This window comes from Cherax quadricarinatus, chromosome 57 (assembly GCF_038502225.1).
Source record: "Cherax quadricarinatus isolate ZL_2023a chromosome 57, ASM3850222v1, whole genome shotgun sequence".
NCBI classification, from domain to species: Eukaryota; Metazoa; Arthropoda; class Malacostraca; order Decapoda; family Parastacidae; genus Cherax; species Cherax quadricarinatus.
In genome coordinates, this window is record NC_091348.1 from 20,107,260 (window position 1) to 20,125,778 (window position 18,519).

The following is an 18,519-nucleotide window of genomic DNA, read 5'->3' on the forward strand; positions in this document are numbered from 1 at the left end:
CACATTGCTCCCCTATGCATTCCATCATATGCCTTTTCTAAATCCATAAATGCAATAAAAACTTCTCTACCTTTATCTAAATACTGTTCACATACATGCTTCAATGTAAACACTTGATCTACACATCCCCTACCTACTCTAAAACCTCCTTGCTCATCCGCATTCCTACATTCTGTCGTACCTCTAATTCTTTCAATAATAACCCTACTGTACACTTTTCCTGGTATACTCAGTAAACTAATTCCTCTATAATTTTTACAATCTTTTTTGTCTCCCTTCCCTTTATATAAAGGAACTATACGTGCTCTCTGCCAATCCCTAGATACCTTTCCCTGTTTCATACATTTTCTTCTTTCTTTCAACACCAGCTGTATCCCACCAAGGCAGGGTGGCCCAAAAAGAAAAACGAAAGTTTCTCTTCTTAAATTTAGTAATTTATACAGGAGAAGGGGTTACTAGCCCCTTGCTCCTGGCATTTTAGTCGCCTCTTACAACACGCATGGCTTACGGAGGAAGAATTCTGTTCCACTTCCCCATGGAGATCAGAGGAAATAAAATTAGAATAAGAACTAAAAAGAAAATAGAAGAAAACCCAGAGGGGTGTGTATATATGTGCTTGCACATGTATGTGTAGTGTGACCTAAGTGTAAGTAGAAGTAGCAAGACGTACCTGAAATCTTGCATGTTCATGAGACAGAAAAAAGGACACCAGCAATCCTACCATCATGTAAAACAATTACAGGTTTTCGTTTTACGCTCACTTGGCAGGATGGTAGTACCTCCCTGGGCGGTTGCTGTCTACCAACCTACTACCTAGGTTTCATATATTTATTAAACAAAAATACCAACCACTCTAACACTATATCTCCCCCAGCTGCTTTACCCCCTTTCATTCTACGTAATGCCTCACGCACCTCCCCCACACTCACATCCTGCTCTTCTTTACTCCTAAAAGATGGTATACCTCCCTGGCCAATGCATGAGATTACCACCTCCCTTTCTTCATTGGCATTTAAAAGTTCCTCAAAATATTCCTGCCATCTACCCAATACCTTCATCTCCCCATCTACTAACTCCCCTTCTCTGTTTTTAACTGACAAATCCATTCATTCCCTAGGATTTCTAAACTTGTTTAACTCACTCCAAAATTTTTTCTTATTTTCATTAAAATTTCTTGACAGCGCCTCTCCCACTCTGTCATCTGCTCTCCTTTTGCACTCACTTCACCTTTCTTTTACTCTCCATATACAGTGGAACCTCAAATATCGAACTTAATCCGTTCAGGAGTTAGTTCTAAATTTGAAAAGTCTGAAAAGCGAAGCAATATTTCCCATAAGAAATAATGGAAATAAAATTAATCCGTTCCAGAAACCCAAAAATATTCTCAAAAAAAATACATTTTATAGAGATTAATTATAGTTTTACATACACACAGCAAATATAGTGTTCAATTATGTATTAATAAATTTAAATAAACATAAAATAACACTTTTTACTTACCTTTATTGAAGATTTGTGATGGCATCTGGAAGATAGGGAGGAGGAGAGAGGGAGTTGGGGTTAGTGTTTGGAAGGAGAATCCCCCTCCATGAGGACTTCAGGTATCAAAGCCCTCTCTGGGGTTACTTCCCTTCTGTCTTTTAATGCCACTAGGACCAGCTTGAGAGTCACTGGACCCCTGTCTCACAAAATAACTGTCCACAGTCCTCTGTTTCTGGTGCCTCTTTAAGATTTTACTAAAATTGGACATGGTTCTGTCACTGAACTTGTGGCAAAGATGGCTTCTTTCAGCTTGCTCAAGGTGGTACTTCTCCACAAACATTTGGACATCATTCAACTTGGACATCATTCCACTTCTGTATTATTTCCTTCTTCACATCTTTGGTGTTTCTCACTTTCTTTACCACTGGGGTACTACTTGCAAGTTTCTTTGGGTCCATTTTAGCTTATTTCACAGTCCCACAAGCACTAAACACAATGAAATAATCGTAAAATGTTTGAATGAGAGCGCAGGTTAGTGTTCATTCAAGCATCAACAAAACCAGACTGGCTCACGGCGCCTGCGTGGGGACGCAGACAGAGTGAGCTGCCGGACAGGTCCGGTACCCGGCGGTTCAAAAATAGGAGCGAGTTCGATAATAGGGACAAAGTTGGTTCGAAAAAAGGATTCTATTTTCGAAGAGTTCGATAAGTGATACGTTCGAAATTTGTGCTTCCACTGTACTCTACTCTTCTTATAAACCTTCACCTCTCATAAGATACCCTTTACTTCATCATTCCACCAATCACTCCTCTTTCCTCCTGCACCCACCCTCCTGTAACCACAAACTTCTGCCCCACAATCCAAATCTGCATTTTTAAAACTATTCCAATCCTCTTCAACCCCCCGCCCCCACTCATACTTGCACTAGCCCACCTTTCTGCCAGTAGTTGCTTATATCTCACTCGAACTTCCTCCTCCCTTAGTTTATACACTTTCACCTCTCTCTTACTTGTTGTTGCCATTTTCCTCTTGTCCCATCTACCTCTTACTCTAACTGTAGCTACAACTAAATAATGATCCGATATATTAGTTGCCCCTCTATAAACATGTACATCCTGGAGCATACCCTTCAACCTTTTATCTACCAATACATAATCTAACAAACTACTTTCATTACATGCTATATCATACCTTGTATATTTATTTATCCTCTTTTTCATAAAATATGTATTACTTATTACCAAACCTCTTTCTACGCATAGCTTAATTAAAGACTCCCCATTTTCATTTACCCCTGGCACTGCAAATTCACCTACTACTCCCTCCAAAACATTTTTATCCACATTAGCATTGAAATCCCCAACCACAAGTACTCTTACACTTGGTTCAAAACTCCCCATGCATTCACTCAATATTTCCCAAAATCTCACTCTCTCTCCTCTACCCTTTTCTCTTCTCCAGGTGCATATACGCTTACTATAACCCACTTTTCACATCCCACCTTTATTTTACTCTACATAATCCTTGAATTAATACATTTATACTCCCTCATTTCCTGCCATAGCTTATCCTTCAACATTATTGCTCCTCCTTCTTTAGCTCTAACTCTATTTGCAACCCCTGACCTAATCCCATTTATTTCTCTCCACTGAAACTCTCCCACCCCCTTCAGCTTTGTTTCACTTAAAGCCAGGACATCCAGCTTCTCATTCTTAACATCCACAATCATATCTTTCTTATTATTTGTACAACATCCACACACATTCAGACATCCCACTTTGACAATTTTCTTCTTATTCTTTTTAGTAATCATTACAGGAAAGGGGTTACTAGCCCATTGTTCCCGGCATTTTAATTGACTTTTACAACATGCATGGCTTACGGAGGAAAGATTCTTATTCCACTTCCCCATGGATATGAAAGGAAAAGTAATAAGAACAAGAACTATTAAGATAAAATCAAAGAAAACTCAGATGATACACAAATAACCCGCACATAAAGAGAGAAGCTTACGACGACGTTTCGGTCCGACTTGGACCATTGACAAAGTCATAGTGTGACTTTGTCAATGGTCCAAGTCGGACAGAAACGTCGTCGTAAGCTTCTCTCTTTTATGTGCGGGTTATTTGTGTATCGTTCCAGTCACGGTATTGTGCCTTTTTTTGTTATTTGTTAAAACTCAGATGAGTATGTATAAATAAACGTGTACATGTATGTGTATTGTGACCTAAGTGTAAGTAGAAGTAGCAAGACGTACCTGTAATCTTGCATATTTATGAGACGGACAAAAGACACCAGCAATCCTACCATCATGTAAAACAATTACAGGTTTCGTTTTGCACTCACTTGGCAGGACAGTAGTACCTCCCTGGGTGGTTGTTGTCTACCAGCCTACTCACCCATTTTTAAAACTACACATCGTAGTTTCTATATCGGTACTCGGGAGTTTGTTCCAATCATCCGCAACTCTATTACCAAACCAGTGCTTTCCTGTATCCTTCCTGAATCTGATTTTTTCCAGCTTAAAACCATTGCTGCAAGTCCTGTCTAGGCTAGATATTTTTAGCACGCTATATTTTTTTTTTTTTTTTCAACAAGTTGGCCGTCTCCCACCGAGGCAGGGTGACCCAAAATAAAGAAAGAAAATCCCCAAAAAGAAAATACTTTCATCATCATTCAACACTTTCACCACACTTGCACATTATCACTGTTTTTGCAGAGGTGCTCAGAATACAACAGTTTAGAAGCATACACATATAAAGATACACAACATATCCCTCCAAACTGCCAATATCCCAAACCCCTCCTTTAAAGTGCAGGCATTGTACTTCCCATTTCCAGGACTCAAGTCCGACTATATACATCCACTTTATTCATTCCTGTTTTCCATTTATACATCTCATTTGAACACCATTCTTGTACATAATGACCTCTTCAAGGGGGGCTCCTTGACACGGCAAAGATGTTCTTTGTCTAAGGAATTAAACCCTTTGGTCTCCTTCCTCAGACCGAATCCAAGTACCCCCCAATCCTCCCCATCCCCTCCCCCCTCCCAACCCTCCCCTTTCCCCAGCCCGTTTGTAGTCTCTGGGGTCCTCCTCTTTGGCATTACGGTTTCTAGGTAGGGGGAATTGTGCTGGGGTTCATCCCACTCTGTGGAATTCCTTGGGGGTGGTGTAGTTTGCCATGGAATCTTGAATTGTCTGAAGGTGCCTTGCTCTCTTCCTGGATTTCTGAGAAGTGGGCGGGGTGTCCTGCAGACGATGGGTGTATCTCCAGAGGCTGACTGTCAGTTCTGGGACGTGACAGCCAAAGGAGGTATGCTTTGTGGTGGGTTTCCGACCGCCCTTTTTTTTGTCGGCCAAGGTGGCTCGGTAGATATGTGGTTGCTATCCCAGAGTGCTGGTTTACTGGCGTGAGGGGTGGGGTATGGCATGGGTTCCACGCTGCATCTGCACTGCTAGTGGGTTCGATGCCGTCTCAGATGAGGGGAAGAACTTACAGCCCTTCCATTCCTTCTAGTGATTATCCTTCTGGTGTCCCTCTTTTTTTTCTTTCCTACTTTCTTTTTTTCCTTTAAAATAACAAGAAAGAAACACCACTGTCATGGAGTCTTCATTCTGTGATAACCCTCCTCCTCCCAGGCCCCTTTCTGTTCCCTCATCCTGTTCTGACCCAGCTTCATTATTTGGCCATTCTCTAGACTCTTCTCATACCCCTGTACCCTCTGCTGGTGCCAATTTGTCACCTGCTCCAGGTGCTGATGCACCACCTGTTTCTGTTAATGCCTCTGCCTCTTGCATGCCTTTAACAATGCGTCCGGCTTTCTCAAATACGATACGATGGTTTATGGATCGCCCACCTCCCTCAGGTCGGACCGCCCGCAGTACTACTCTTAAACGTTCCAGAACACCTACTGATGATGGTTCTCCATTGTCTACCCAAAAACGACCTACGCGGCACCCACTTCCTTTGCACATTGTTTACAAGTACAAAGTGGGCTAAATTTTTTCCCTACAATCGACATCTCCATCTGATTGTCTTTCTGATCATAGTATTGGTAAAAGAACATAAGAAAGAAAGAACACTGTAGCAGGCCTACTGGCCCATGAGGGGCAGGTCCAGTCAATCCCCCGGCTTTGATCAATGGCCCACCCAGTCAGGTTACCTCCACTTAAGGAAGGAGCATGGCATCTGATCCAGTAGCACCAGCTAGTCAGGTCCAACTCACACCCACCCACACCCACTCATGTATTTATCTAACCTATTTTTAAAACTACACAACGTCTTAGCTTCTATGATGGTACTCAGGAGTTTGTTCCACTCATCCACAACTCTGTTACCAAACCAATGCTTTCCTATATCCTTCCTGAATCTGAATTTTTCCAGCTTAAAACCATTGCTGCAAGTCCTATCTAAGCTAGATATTTTTAGCATGCTATTTACATCCCCTTTATTTATTCCTGTTTTCCATTTATACACCTCAATCATATCCCCTCAATTCTATGCCTTTCTAGAGAGTGCAGATTCAGGGCCCTCAGCCTATCCTCATAGGGAAGATTTCTGATACATAGGATCAACTTTGTCATCCTCCTCTGTACGTTTTTCAGTGCATTTATATCCATTCTGTAATACGGTGACCAGAACTGTGCAGCATAATCTAAATAAGGCCTAACCAAGGATATACATATAGAGTTGAAGAACAACCTGAGGATTTCTATTTTTTATGCTTCTTGATATGAAGCCAAGGATTCTGTTAGCTTCTGTTAGTACAGCCTCTCCTCACTTAGCGACATGCTCGTTTACCGATGCCTCAGACTTACGACGGGCTGTCTGACCAGTATTCATACCTAAATAATGTATATTAGAGCTGATTTCCTATATTCTGTTTATTTCAGTATACAGTACACTACTGTATAAACATTTAAAAATATACCAGAAATGTTATAAATGGTGCAAAGGTGACATTAAAACAATATCAAAGATGGCTGACACAAACTCACTACCATTATAGTATGCTCCTCACTTAACGACGAATTCGTTTAACGACGTGATCTTAAGAACAGAACTCCATCGTTAAGCGAGGAGAGGTTGTATTTCATGGCCTAAACCCTGTGTGTTGTTTAATTTTTTGTATTAATGTCAAAATTTACACTATATGAATAATATAAATGTGGCTGCCTCAACCCTCAGTTCTTATCAGTTGTTTCGAATTCGAAAAACAAACCTTTTTTTTTTTTATGCAATAGCCATTTTCCAAGGTAACAAAAATATACTGTATGAGCTTACCAGGCCCACAACACCTTGCTTAACAAAATCCCAAAAGAAAACAAAATTTCTTGTAGATTGCAGCTGCACCTTAAACACTGGTAAATACTGTATTGGTAGGTGTCTGCCTGAAGGGTGTTCTGAGGTGCAATACTCACCATGGCCTGGTCTATAACCAGGCCTCCTGGTGGATCAGGTCTGATCTACCAGGCTGTTACTGCTTACTAAGATTTGATGGTGTACAGTACCAAGGCCTGTTAACCCCTTGACTGTCGCAACCCCCAATCCTGAGGTGTCTCCTGGTGTCGCAAAATTAAAAAAAAAAAAATTATTTTTTCTTATGAAATGTTAGAGAATCTTTTCCCGATTGTAATGACACCAAAAAAAAAAAAACGAAATTTGATGGAAAACTGACGGAATTACGCTCTCGCAAAGTTAGCGACCTTGGCGATATTTACAAATCGGCGATTTTGCCCACTTTGAGCCCTATTTTCGGCTAATTCCTTTGTTTCAGTCGACCAAACTCATAGCTACTTTTTTAGAACTCCATTTTTTCTATTGATTGAGTACAAGAAACTGCCCATTTACCAATTTTAACTACTCAATAACGTGGTCAGAAATTTGCAATTTGGCCAATTTCACAAAAATTCAAAAATATGACAATTTCAAAATAAGGTCCAGAATGAACAATGCAGACATTCCTGGCTCTAAAATAACATTTTCTTTGTTCATCAGTCATGTCTCCAGGCCCCTCTGATATTACTCTTGCTTTCTATTTTGAATTTTTATTCAAACAAAAAATAGAAAATTTACTATTATGCAGATTACTCCAATACTGTAATAATTGTATAAATAACATCAACCCATTAATGACTGCATATTAGAATGGCTAGTTGGACATTTATTGGGTAATGATGTCATTAGTTTACTTTTGAACATCGGCAAAAATCAAACATTTCCCCTACTTTGAGCTCCATTTCCAGGTTTTTTTTATAGTAAAATCAATCAAAATCATCTCTTTTTCTATAATATGTTTTCGATTCTATCAAATGAGACCAAGAAAACGAGAATACAACCATAAATACTATACGAAAATAGACCACAAAGTCGGCATTTTAATTAAAAAAAAAACGGTCAGAGTTTTTTTTTCTCATTATGCACTGCATGCTCCAGGATTTTTTTTATGTGGTGCACACTGACCACACAGACCCATTCTCTCACATGTGGGCCTACCAGCTTTCTCCTTCTTGATTTGAAGCCGCTAGAATTTATGAGTATATATACGTCAAACACGGTACCTCGTAAGACGTATATATATGGCCGCGACAGTCAAAGGGTTAAAGAATGTGTGTTTTTAAAATATTTAAGTAAAATTTATAACTAGTGAATTATTGTATTGTATCTACTAGGCTCTTGTTTTTAATGTACTCAAATGCAGATAACAAGCATTACCAAAATTATGCATTGAAAGTGTTGAGTTTTTCATACAAATTGTTGATTTCCTTGTTTGAAGCAAGGGGGTTCATGTTTCATCTTTGTAACTGGTTGTTATTGCATTAGCCCATTTCAAAGTAAAAGAAATTCAGGTGCTGTATATATTTTATGGTTGAGGAAAACAATTGCTTCATTCATTTGCAACTTGCAGATCCTGCAGAAAGCACACCAACTCAGGCAGTTGCAACATTCAAATTAGAGTTTGCCACATTATACAAGACATTATATATGCATCTTCACGACGACCAGACAACGCTGCTCCTTTACCTCCTCCTCCACAAAAATGAGGATTTCCGCACCTACGTCCTAGCCCGAACAGACATGGAAAGTTTAATTCTACCAATCCTCCATACACTTTACCATGCACCAGACAGCACCTCCCATCATATTTATATGTCACTTATCATATTACTCATTCTCTCTGAAGATGATTCATTCAACAAAACAATTCATGATATAGTAAGTAATGCATTTATAAACTAATTTATATTTAAAAATGATAAATTGTGCACTTAAATAGTGCGAGAATTTACTATGATGTTATAGCTTAGTATTATTCAGTAATAAGTATTGAGCAGCACCTAGGGTAAAATGGGATTATTAAGAGGAAATGAATGGCTATCACTTTAATGCTAGAATACTTAATCTGTGAAATTATTGAAACATTGTTGTGGATGTTTTGATATACAATGAGTCTGTTTCTTGAAGTGCACTGTGGTGCCTGTTGTATAAAGTGTTAGTTTCTTGAAATGCTGCTTTCCATAGAAAGCTATGGCACTCGAAAGTAACAGATTATTTATTACTATTATTGTTATTATTATTTTATTATTGTTATTGCAAACATTCATTATAGACAGTAACATAATTATCTACTTGATGTAAATTTCTTCTCCACATGTTTTATGTTTCAAATCAATAATTTTCGTTTAAAAGTGGATAAATTAGTTTATATTGTGTAAACAAAGTTTATCATTAGACTACATATCTCGTCTTCACAGCCTTTGAAGAACATCACGTGGTACACAGAGCGTCTGATCAGTGATATCTCTCTCGGTGGTCTCCTCATCCTCGTTGTCATTAGAACTATAACTTACAACATGACTAAAATGAGGGTGAGTTGTGGAATGTTAAAGTGAAAAAAGGTGTAAGTACCCTTTGCAGTGCAGTATATAATAAATGATTACACTGAATAACAAAAAAAGGCACAATACCGTTACTGAAACGATACACAAATAACCCACACATAGAAGAGAGGAGCTTACGACGACGTTTCGGTCTGACTCGGACCATTTACGAAGTCACACGTCGGACCGAAACGTCACTGTAAGCTCCTCTCTTCTATGTGCGGGTTATTTGATTACAGTGAAACTTCCATGATCACTTGAGCTCACATTTTATTGTACTGTACGTAGTTCATAATCTTATGGGGTGCTTTGTAGGATATTTCCTGTCTTAACCTGTTTAATTGAACTGCAGCACAATTACCATGCATCTGCTTCTCATTAACTTCATCTGTATCTCTCTAACTTCCAAAACCCTCAGCAGTGTAGCTTCAAACATCCAAAAACAGTGCCTCCTATTTTGACGATGGTAGTGAAATTCATACAGAAGATTTTGTAGTAAAGAAAATTTTTACTTTTTTTTTTTTTTAAATGAATGCAAAAGAATCAAGAGTATTAATAATTGTATATTTCTGCAGTGGTAGTTACAGATATTTTTTTTTTCATTTCAAATGTTCACCATTGGTGAGTTTTAATAAATAAAAGCTTGGCATTCACTTTGAGCTGTGTAAATTTCAATTTGCTGATTTGATTAAATAAATTATTTTCCATATAATAACTAGAAAATGCCTCTTCTGATTGACTTCAAACCCATAATATAGCTGTATCTTATTTGGTGCCAAGGAATTGGTTCAGTCCTCCTCTTCCTTAGATGTATCCTGATTGTGTCCTAATCCCCAGGCTATGTAATACCCCCTATGAGTTTATATTAATAGTTGCCCTCCAAACAGGACAAATATCTGCATACCAACTGTTTAGCTGCCTTGGCCAACATGTCGAGCAAGTTCCGGTCCCTCCACCCATACGTATGCCAGCGCCTTGTTAGTCTGTTTGAAACCCTAAGTAAGAGACATGCCCGTCTGTGTGAGTCGATCAAAATGGCTGAAGATCTTCTTGAAGAATCTGAAAATGATATGCCAGATGCTGTAAGTTTTCTTGCATGAATTTATTAATACAAGACCTCAGAAGGAAGCTAGTGACAGCAGAGATGTCAGATTTGAAGGCAGTGTGTGTTGTAAACATTGTGCAGAGAACTTGGAGCCTAGAAATTAGAAGACAATATGGAGTTACCAAAGGTATAAATTCAGAGGGCTGAAGAGGGGTTGTTGCAGTGATTTGGGCATTTGAGGAGAATGCAGTAGAATAGGATGATCAAGAGGGTGTATAAACTGGGGATGGAAGGAATGAAGGGTTGGGGTCACCTTAACCCTTTGACTGTTGCAAGCCCATTTCTGAAACTGTCATTCTATGTCGCAAAATTTTTTTGGAAAAAAAAAAAATCTTATGAAATGATAGAGAATCTTTTCCTGATGGTAATGACACCAAAAGTACGAAATTTGATTGAAAACTTACGGAATTACGCTCCCGCGAAGTTAGCGATCTCAGCGATATAGGGCTCAAAGTCGACAATTTTGCCAACTTTGAGCCCTATTTTTGGCCAATTCCATTGTTCCAGTCGACTAAACTCATAGCTATTTCTTTAGAACTCCATTTTTACTATCAACTGAGTACAAGAAACTGCCCATTTACTGATTTCAACTACCCAAGAAAGTGGTCAGAAATTGGCAATTTGGCCAGTTTCACGCATATTAAAAAAGATGCCAGTTTCAAAATAGGGTCCAGAATAAACAATGCAGACATTCTTGGCACTAAGATAACATCCTCTGTTCATTAGTCACATGTCCAGGCCCCTCTTATATTACTCTTGCTTTCTATTTTGATTTTTTATTCACACAAAAAATAGAAAATTTACTGTTATGCAGACTACTGCATTATTGTAAAAATGGTATAAATAATATCAGTGCACTAGTGAAAGAATATTAGACTCCCCAGTTGATGTGTATTGGACGTGTGGTGTGATTTGCTTACTCTTGAACATTGGTAAAAATCGAACATTTCCGCTACTTTGAGCTCAATTTCAAGGTCGTTTTCACCATGAAACTAATCAAAAATCATCTTTATTTCTGTAATATGTTTTCCATTCTATCAAATGAGACCAAGAAAACGAGAATACAACTACAAATACTATATGAAAATACACCTCAAAGTCAGCGTTTTAATCCCAAAACATGGTTGGAGTTTTTTTTTCTCATTATGCACTGCGGGCTGCAGGATTTTTTTTATACAGTGCACACTGACCACACAGATCCATTCTCTCACATGTGGGCCTACCAGCTTTCTCCTACTTGATTTGAAGCCGCTAGAATTATTGAGTATACATATGTCCGAAACACTGGCTCGTAAGACGTATATATATACGGCCGAAACAGTCAAAGGGTTCAATGCTGTGGTGGGGTTCGAGTAGCTTGTACCTAGGGGCAAGGACCTGTTTTCTGGAGGAAAGGGGAGGCACTTCCAAGAGGGTGCTTGCCTGACTAAGAACTCAGCATGTCTTTCAGCAGAGCATAAATTGTAGGGTTATGTCCCTTTTTGTATAAATTTACCGATACTGCTGATGACATGGAGCAAGGATTGTGGAATGTGAGAATTATGCTGGACAGTCTAGATGCGATTATGATTTATGTCATGTGAGATTGAATTAGTCATGATAGTAGTAAGTTGATAATGATAATGCAAATTTGATAATGTTCAAAACATGTTTAAAGCATCTAACTAAATTATTATAGAACTAATTTGTAAATAAAATAAAAAAAGACTTGTCATGCTGACCAGTGGTAGTAATTGCACCTGCCAGGCAGACAAACTCTGGTGAGATTCAAGCACTAGTGGAGGTGGAGGGTAGCATGAACATGCTTCCTAGTCATCATCTTTTGTTTGAAAATGCCAAGCTATTCTTCATGGCTCATACAGATAGTTATTTTGCCCTACTTTAACATTATATTGTATCTAAACCAATAATAGTTCCAAAAGGATATTAAATAATGAAAAAATTGCATTGCTGTGAAGTGTATGATCATTAAACTCAGAAATGTTTGTAACAGCTGACTGATATTGGCAGGAAACCAGCTACTGTTGCCAAAAGCTCTGTTTTTTCTCATTCAGTAGTGCTGAGAGAATGACAGCAATTACTCTGTGTAAAGGGTTCTCAGTGTTTGGATTGGTCACTGAAACCAGTGTGATGTCCATCTAACATTGGTTTCAGTATTCAGGAGGCCAAGAGTTTGGCTGTTTCAAGAAATATGATGAGCATTCACAAATGACAAGGTTAGGTGCAAGCCCAATGTAGGTTGAAAGATTTAAGAGGTGAAACATTTTGATGATTTGAGGCAATTTGAGTGCCTTAATACTAGTGAAGGGATATTAATCCAAGAAACTGGAGTTATCTTCTTGTATCAAACCTGTTTACTTCCCATTCCCAAGGTGTTATATGACCCATACAGGTTTAGCAATTCCTGCATGACTAATAAAAATAATTAGTATTTAGGGGACTGGTATATTTTTTATGGGGAAATAATAGTAGAGGTGGTTATATATATCTGCAAGTGTCACTGTTGATGAAAGTACATGATTGAAATCAGGTGCTATAAAAAAATTCACCACTGCTGAGATCACTTCTTGATTGAAGTAAATATTTAGTCTTTTGCAAGTAGTAATACTATTTGTTTAGTTTATTATTTTTTCATTTCCTAAGGTCTCTGAGATTGTTATGGTGAAAGTAGAGTAATTGCCTTCCCAGGCTGCTGTGAATTGGTTACAGTGTGTCATATCATCAGTGGGAATATTTGAATTGATGATTGTAAATCAAGAGCCTACTATGTATTTGTCAGGAAACGCTAAACCTGTAGTGGTTGTACAGCGCCTGGAGAATGGGAGGTAATCAGGCTGGCTACTGTGACTACTATGATCCAGCAGCCAGGTTATAAGTGCTGTTAGTTTATGGAGTGAAAACATCAACATACAGGCTAAATAGGATGTCACCAAATGATTGAATTCAACCAGCAAATCAATCTCATAAAAAACATTGTGTGAAACAATCATGTCCAGGTACAGTAATAGAGTTTCATAGTTAATAATACACACACATTTTTTTCCACAGCTAAGTGATGTTAGTGTCCTGGAGGAAGTCCTTCGTATGGTTTTGGAAATTCTGAACTCTGTCCTGACCCATCAGTTGTCCCACAACCACAACTTGGTTTATACATTGCTCTACAAACGACATCTTTTCCATCCCTTCTCCACACACCCCAACTTTCAAGATGTGACGCAAAATATAGAAATGGTTCTTTCATATCTGATGGGTCGTTTGGAGACTACAAAGAGGGATCCTGGAGTCCATGACGTACAAGTAGGTAGCAGAATTGTATAACCCATTCTGCCACATCATGTTTTCTCTGCACTTTCCTATTTGTGGATTCAGAGGCTGAGTCTCGGCTTGCCCTGCCTCTTAAGTTGGTCACTACCTGATTCACTGTCTCCTGGTTCTTTGAGTTTTATCTTAAAACTGTGTATAGATCCTCCAGTATCCAGGTTATTTCTGTTCCCAATCACTCCAAGACTGAAGTACCACTTCCCGACATTTTTTTTTTTTCAACAAGTCGGCCGTTTCCCACCGAGGCAGGGTGACCCAAAAAAAAAGAAAGAAAATCCCCAAAAAGAAAATACTTTCATCATCATTCAACACTTTCACCACACTCACACATTATCACTGTTTTTGCAGAGGTGCTCAGAATACAACAGTTTAGAAGCATATACGTATAAAGATACACAACATATCCCTCCAAACTGCCAATATCTGTTTTTAATTTTTTATTGTGTCCTCGTGTTCCTGTTTCCTGTCCTGTCCACTCTATCAATCCTCTGAGTATTTTGTGTATTATTATGATGACTTTCCTAATCATTCTGTCTTAATGTCATCAAGTTTTCTTTCAGGATCTCCTCTTAGCTCATATTCCTTACCTGTGGGATTAGCCTTGTTGCAAACTGCTGCACTTTCTCCAGTTTCTTGACATGCTTGAGCTGTATAGCCCTTGTGGCTTAGCGCTTCTTTTTTTATTATAATAATAATAATTGACATGCTTGAAATGTAGGTCCTATGCTAGTACTCCAAGATGAGTCTTATATAGCATATAAAGTGTTATGAATGGCACCTTGATGAAATTCCTCTTAGATTTCTGTACAACCCTAGTGCGTTTAGCGCTTATTTATTATTGTAATAATACCCTTGGCTTTACCAATGGCACACATGCTGCAGAGGTTATTCAGTTGATGTGTATCTCATGTGATATGCTTGGCTCTATACTCACCCTGAGATTGCTCTCCTTGAGTGAGGTTTGCCGTTTTTGTCCCGGGCCTGCATTTCATTTCTGGTATTCTTTCCTTATGCTCTTATTTTATTCTCTTCATTAGTTTCATAAGTTAGTGTGTAAATGTAATTAAATTTAGGGAAAGAAAATTGCAGAATTTTGGATAACAGTTTCCCAAGAATATACATTAGTTATAATAGTATGTAGACAATGTTTGCTTACTGTTTCCTTGTAAGAAATAGACAATGTTTGCTTACTGTTTCCTTGTAAGAAATATTCAATGTCTTTGTATGAAGTGACCCATTTCATTTCAGTTTAAACTTTAAGCTTAAACCAATGTTACTAAATACATTGGACCCTTGGTTATCAGCCAATTTTTTCAGCTTCCGGTTATTGGCCATTATTTCGCTTATTGGTCGTATTAGACATGCCCACCTGCCAGCCACTCACGCGTTTGTGAGTCAGTCTGGCTGTCTTGGGGCGAGTGAGGACACTTCTGCTCATTCATCCAAACATCAAGGAAGCTGATATTGCGAAAGGGAGTTTAGCAGGAAGTGTAGCAGACGTGCAGGGAGTGTAGCAGACGTGCAGGGAGTGTAGCAGGGAGGCAGGACCCCAATGGAAATAAGTCACTCTGACTTTTTTGGGAAATCCTAGGTTCTTTACACATATGCTGTGGAAGGGAGGCAGGCAGGAAGTGTGGCATGGAGGGAGGAAGTTTAGCAGGGAGTGTAGCATGGAGGGAGAGAGTGTAGCAGAGAGGCAGCAAGTGTAGCAGGCATACAGGGAGTATAGCAGGGAAGTAACCCCAGAGAGGGCTTTGATACCTGAAGTACTTATGGAGGAGGATTCCCCTTCCAAACAATAATCAGTCCTCCCTCTCTCCTCCCTGTCTTCCATAAGCCAACAGGAGTCTTCAATAAAGGTATGTAATAGTGATTTAAATATTCATTTATTTATTTTATTTGCTTCTCATTGTTTTGTATGTAAAACTATAATTAATCTTTAAAAACATGCATTTTTTTTTTTTTAATATTTTTGGGTGTCAGGAACGGATTAATTGTATTTACATTAATTCTTATGGGGAAACATCATTTCAGATTTAGGCCGACCTTCTGGAACGGTTTACAGCCGATAACCGAGGGTCCATTGTTTTATATCAGCAAGGTGAAAATGTAGATACCACTTGCTGGCTTATGCAGTTGTCTAATTTAAAGATGCCTTAAACAAAGGAAAACCTTTAATCTATGATAATGTCACTCTGATTGTAATGTAAAATAAGTTTTTCTCTGCTTCAGTTGTCTTGGTAATTCAAAGTCAAAATGTATTGAAAGAAAAATCCTTGAAATAAAATCAGGTTTCCATTTATTTTCCTTACAGGAAGTGATCCAGCAAGGTGTGCTTCATTTACCAAAAGATCGCTTAAAGAAATTCCCAGAGTTGAAATTCAAATACGTTGAAGAAAATGAACCTGAAGAGTTCTTTATTCCTTATGTATGGACACTAGTATACCACAAGTCAGGACTGTATTGGAATCCTAAGTGCATTTGTATGTTTGATCCCTCTCAACCAGATGGCTAATACTAAGCTGTAATCAGATAGTGTTTTGTTTCTGTGCTTTTTTTTTTATTCTGCATTTTGTTATGATTTCAAAGGTTTATTGTTAGTAAAGGCAAAAAAAAATTGCATAAAATAGTTGACAGGCAAGATTAAAGTTTAATGGTACTGTAGTTTTTTATGAACGTAATATATTTAAGGATAATTAGATTTTTTGTATGACAGTAATTAGAAAGTTTATATACTTAAAATCAGTGCAGAGTATTATTAGGTATGATTAAATTAGCTGATTAATTGATTATTTTTTTTTTTTTTTTTACTTGATTAGAGACCTTTAACTTTTACCCCTGCATGTTATTTCACCATCTAATAATAGCAACTGTACAAGGTTCAAATGCTGTATATTTATAATGGTTAAGTAATGGGTGGTTATAATTAAGGTACTTTGGAAAATAATTTATCTATTTTGGTATTAGTACAGAAAAGATCATCTCTACAAGAAATGAACTAAAAAATAGTGGTTAAAAAAAAAAAGTCTCCACTCTAAATCTTAGTATCAGAGGGGAAGAATCCGACCAGAAAATATTCGCTCGATGCAGGTTATCAGCCATTGCATTATAGCCTCCAGTGTACATAAAGGATTAACTGTGTATACTATACAGATATAAAACTCCCTATTATTACTAAGTGCTAAACCCACAAGGGTCTTACAGCATAAAACCCTATAATAGGGGGCAAAAGTAATGTAACCTTACTGTTAGTGACAGTGGACCGATTCCTTTATGCCTTTCCTTCCTTATAGCTGATAGGCATTGAAACTATCAGCCTAATCTAGTCTACATCTAATTGGAAGTGGAAGCATTATGCTGTACATAATGGCAGACTTGATTGCTGATAAGTCTTGGAGAATACCTGTGTCACTATTAATATCTGATATGCAGGGAATTATTCTGATTATACTATGTGGAGTTCTTAAGTGTTGAACAAGGAACAAATTGGATTTTAATGTTTTCTTGGGTACCAGTTAAGTTTTTCACTGATCATGGTCTTCCAATGGATTGTTTAAAGTATTCTATCTTGACATTTCAATATACTTGCATATAATTTTCACTTGTAGTGCAGTACTATATAATAGTGGGTAGTGACCCATTAGTAATTTCTCAGTATTTTTGTACATCATTGACCTGCAATTGTAAACATTTAATTTTTACTCTTAAAAGTCAAAATTATCCTGATTAATCCTTATAATTGTTCATCAGTCTTTCTAGTAACTTTCCAGAAAGTGATAGTACTGTTCAGAACCATAATTTCCTGGTACAAGGAAGTTACATATTGATTTATGCACTCTTCCCTTTTCATACATGCAAAATAATTAACCTCAATCTTTGTAATAAAAAAAACCATACATACATTCAGCTGGAATGAGTAATACTGTAATATTTGCATAAAAATCAGTTTAAGGACAATTTTTCATAACCATTATTTACTTTAGCCATGACATGTCTGAAATGCTTTACATTCATATTGGAAAGGGAGAGAGAGGGGGGGGGGGGGGCACAAACACATGGCCAAGTTTATTCACACCCCTGCCCATTATTATATTGATAGGGAAGCACTAAACCCATTTCCCCTCTGTTCATCTAATATAACCAGGCATTTCTATTAGACAGTTTTATCCAGAAAACTTCAGTCCTAGCGTGTCATTATTACATGTATGTATAGATACAAAACCCTTTCAGGGTCAGTCCCATTGTATCACTGCTTCGAAGCCAGTGTCAGTCCCACAGTACAATGCCATGAGCTGTGAGTGGTAAATTGGGCCTAGATACAAGAGAATGGGTCTATGTGGGAACAGAAAAGGGCCTGGGAAGAGGGGGTTATCACAGAACGAAGACTCCATGATATTATTATTATTATTATTATCAAGGGGGAAGCGCTAAACCCGGAGGATTATACAGCAGACTCCATGATAGTGCTGCTTTTTATTTAAAAAAAAAAAAAAAAAGGGACAGTCACTAGAATGCATAGACGGGCTGTAAGTTCTTCCCCTCGTCTGAGGGGGTCCATGAGCAATGCAGATGCAGTGTGAAACCCGTGCCATACCCTACCCTTCACACCAGTAAACCAGCACTCCAGGATAGCAACTTCACATCTACCAAGCCACCTCGGCGGACAAAAAGGGCGGTCAGAAACCCGCCACAAAGCATACCTCCTCCAGCTGTCACCTCCCAGA

At 38.2% G+C, this 18,519-nt stretch overlaps 1 protein-coding gene across 3 annotated transcripts in view; it reads left to right on the forward strand.

Annotated features, from left to right (window-relative positions):
* Positions 1–16,856, forward strand: part of LOC128693552 (dymeclin) — a 36,741-nt gene extending 19,885 nt beyond the window's left edge. Inside the window, exons 8-12 of one of the 3 annotated variants that reach the window (XM_053783308.2) lie at positions 8,397–8,704; positions 9,244–9,357; positions 10,257–10,451; positions 13,523–13,771; positions 16,110–16,856. In XM_053783308.2, the coding sequence (XP_053639283.1) occupies positions 8,397–8,704; positions 9,244–9,357; positions 10,257–10,451; positions 13,523–13,771; positions 16,110–16,310 (1,067 nt within the window). In that variant the 3' untranslated portion in view covers positions 16,311–16,856. The remainder of the gene's footprint in view (positions 1–8,396; positions 8,705–9,243; positions 9,358–10,256; positions 10,452–13,522; positions 13,772–16,109) is intronic. The other 2 variants (XM_053783310.2, XM_053783311.2) reach the window with 2 other exon arrangements.
* The last annotated feature ends 1,663 nt before the right edge of the window (positions 16,857–18,519 follow it).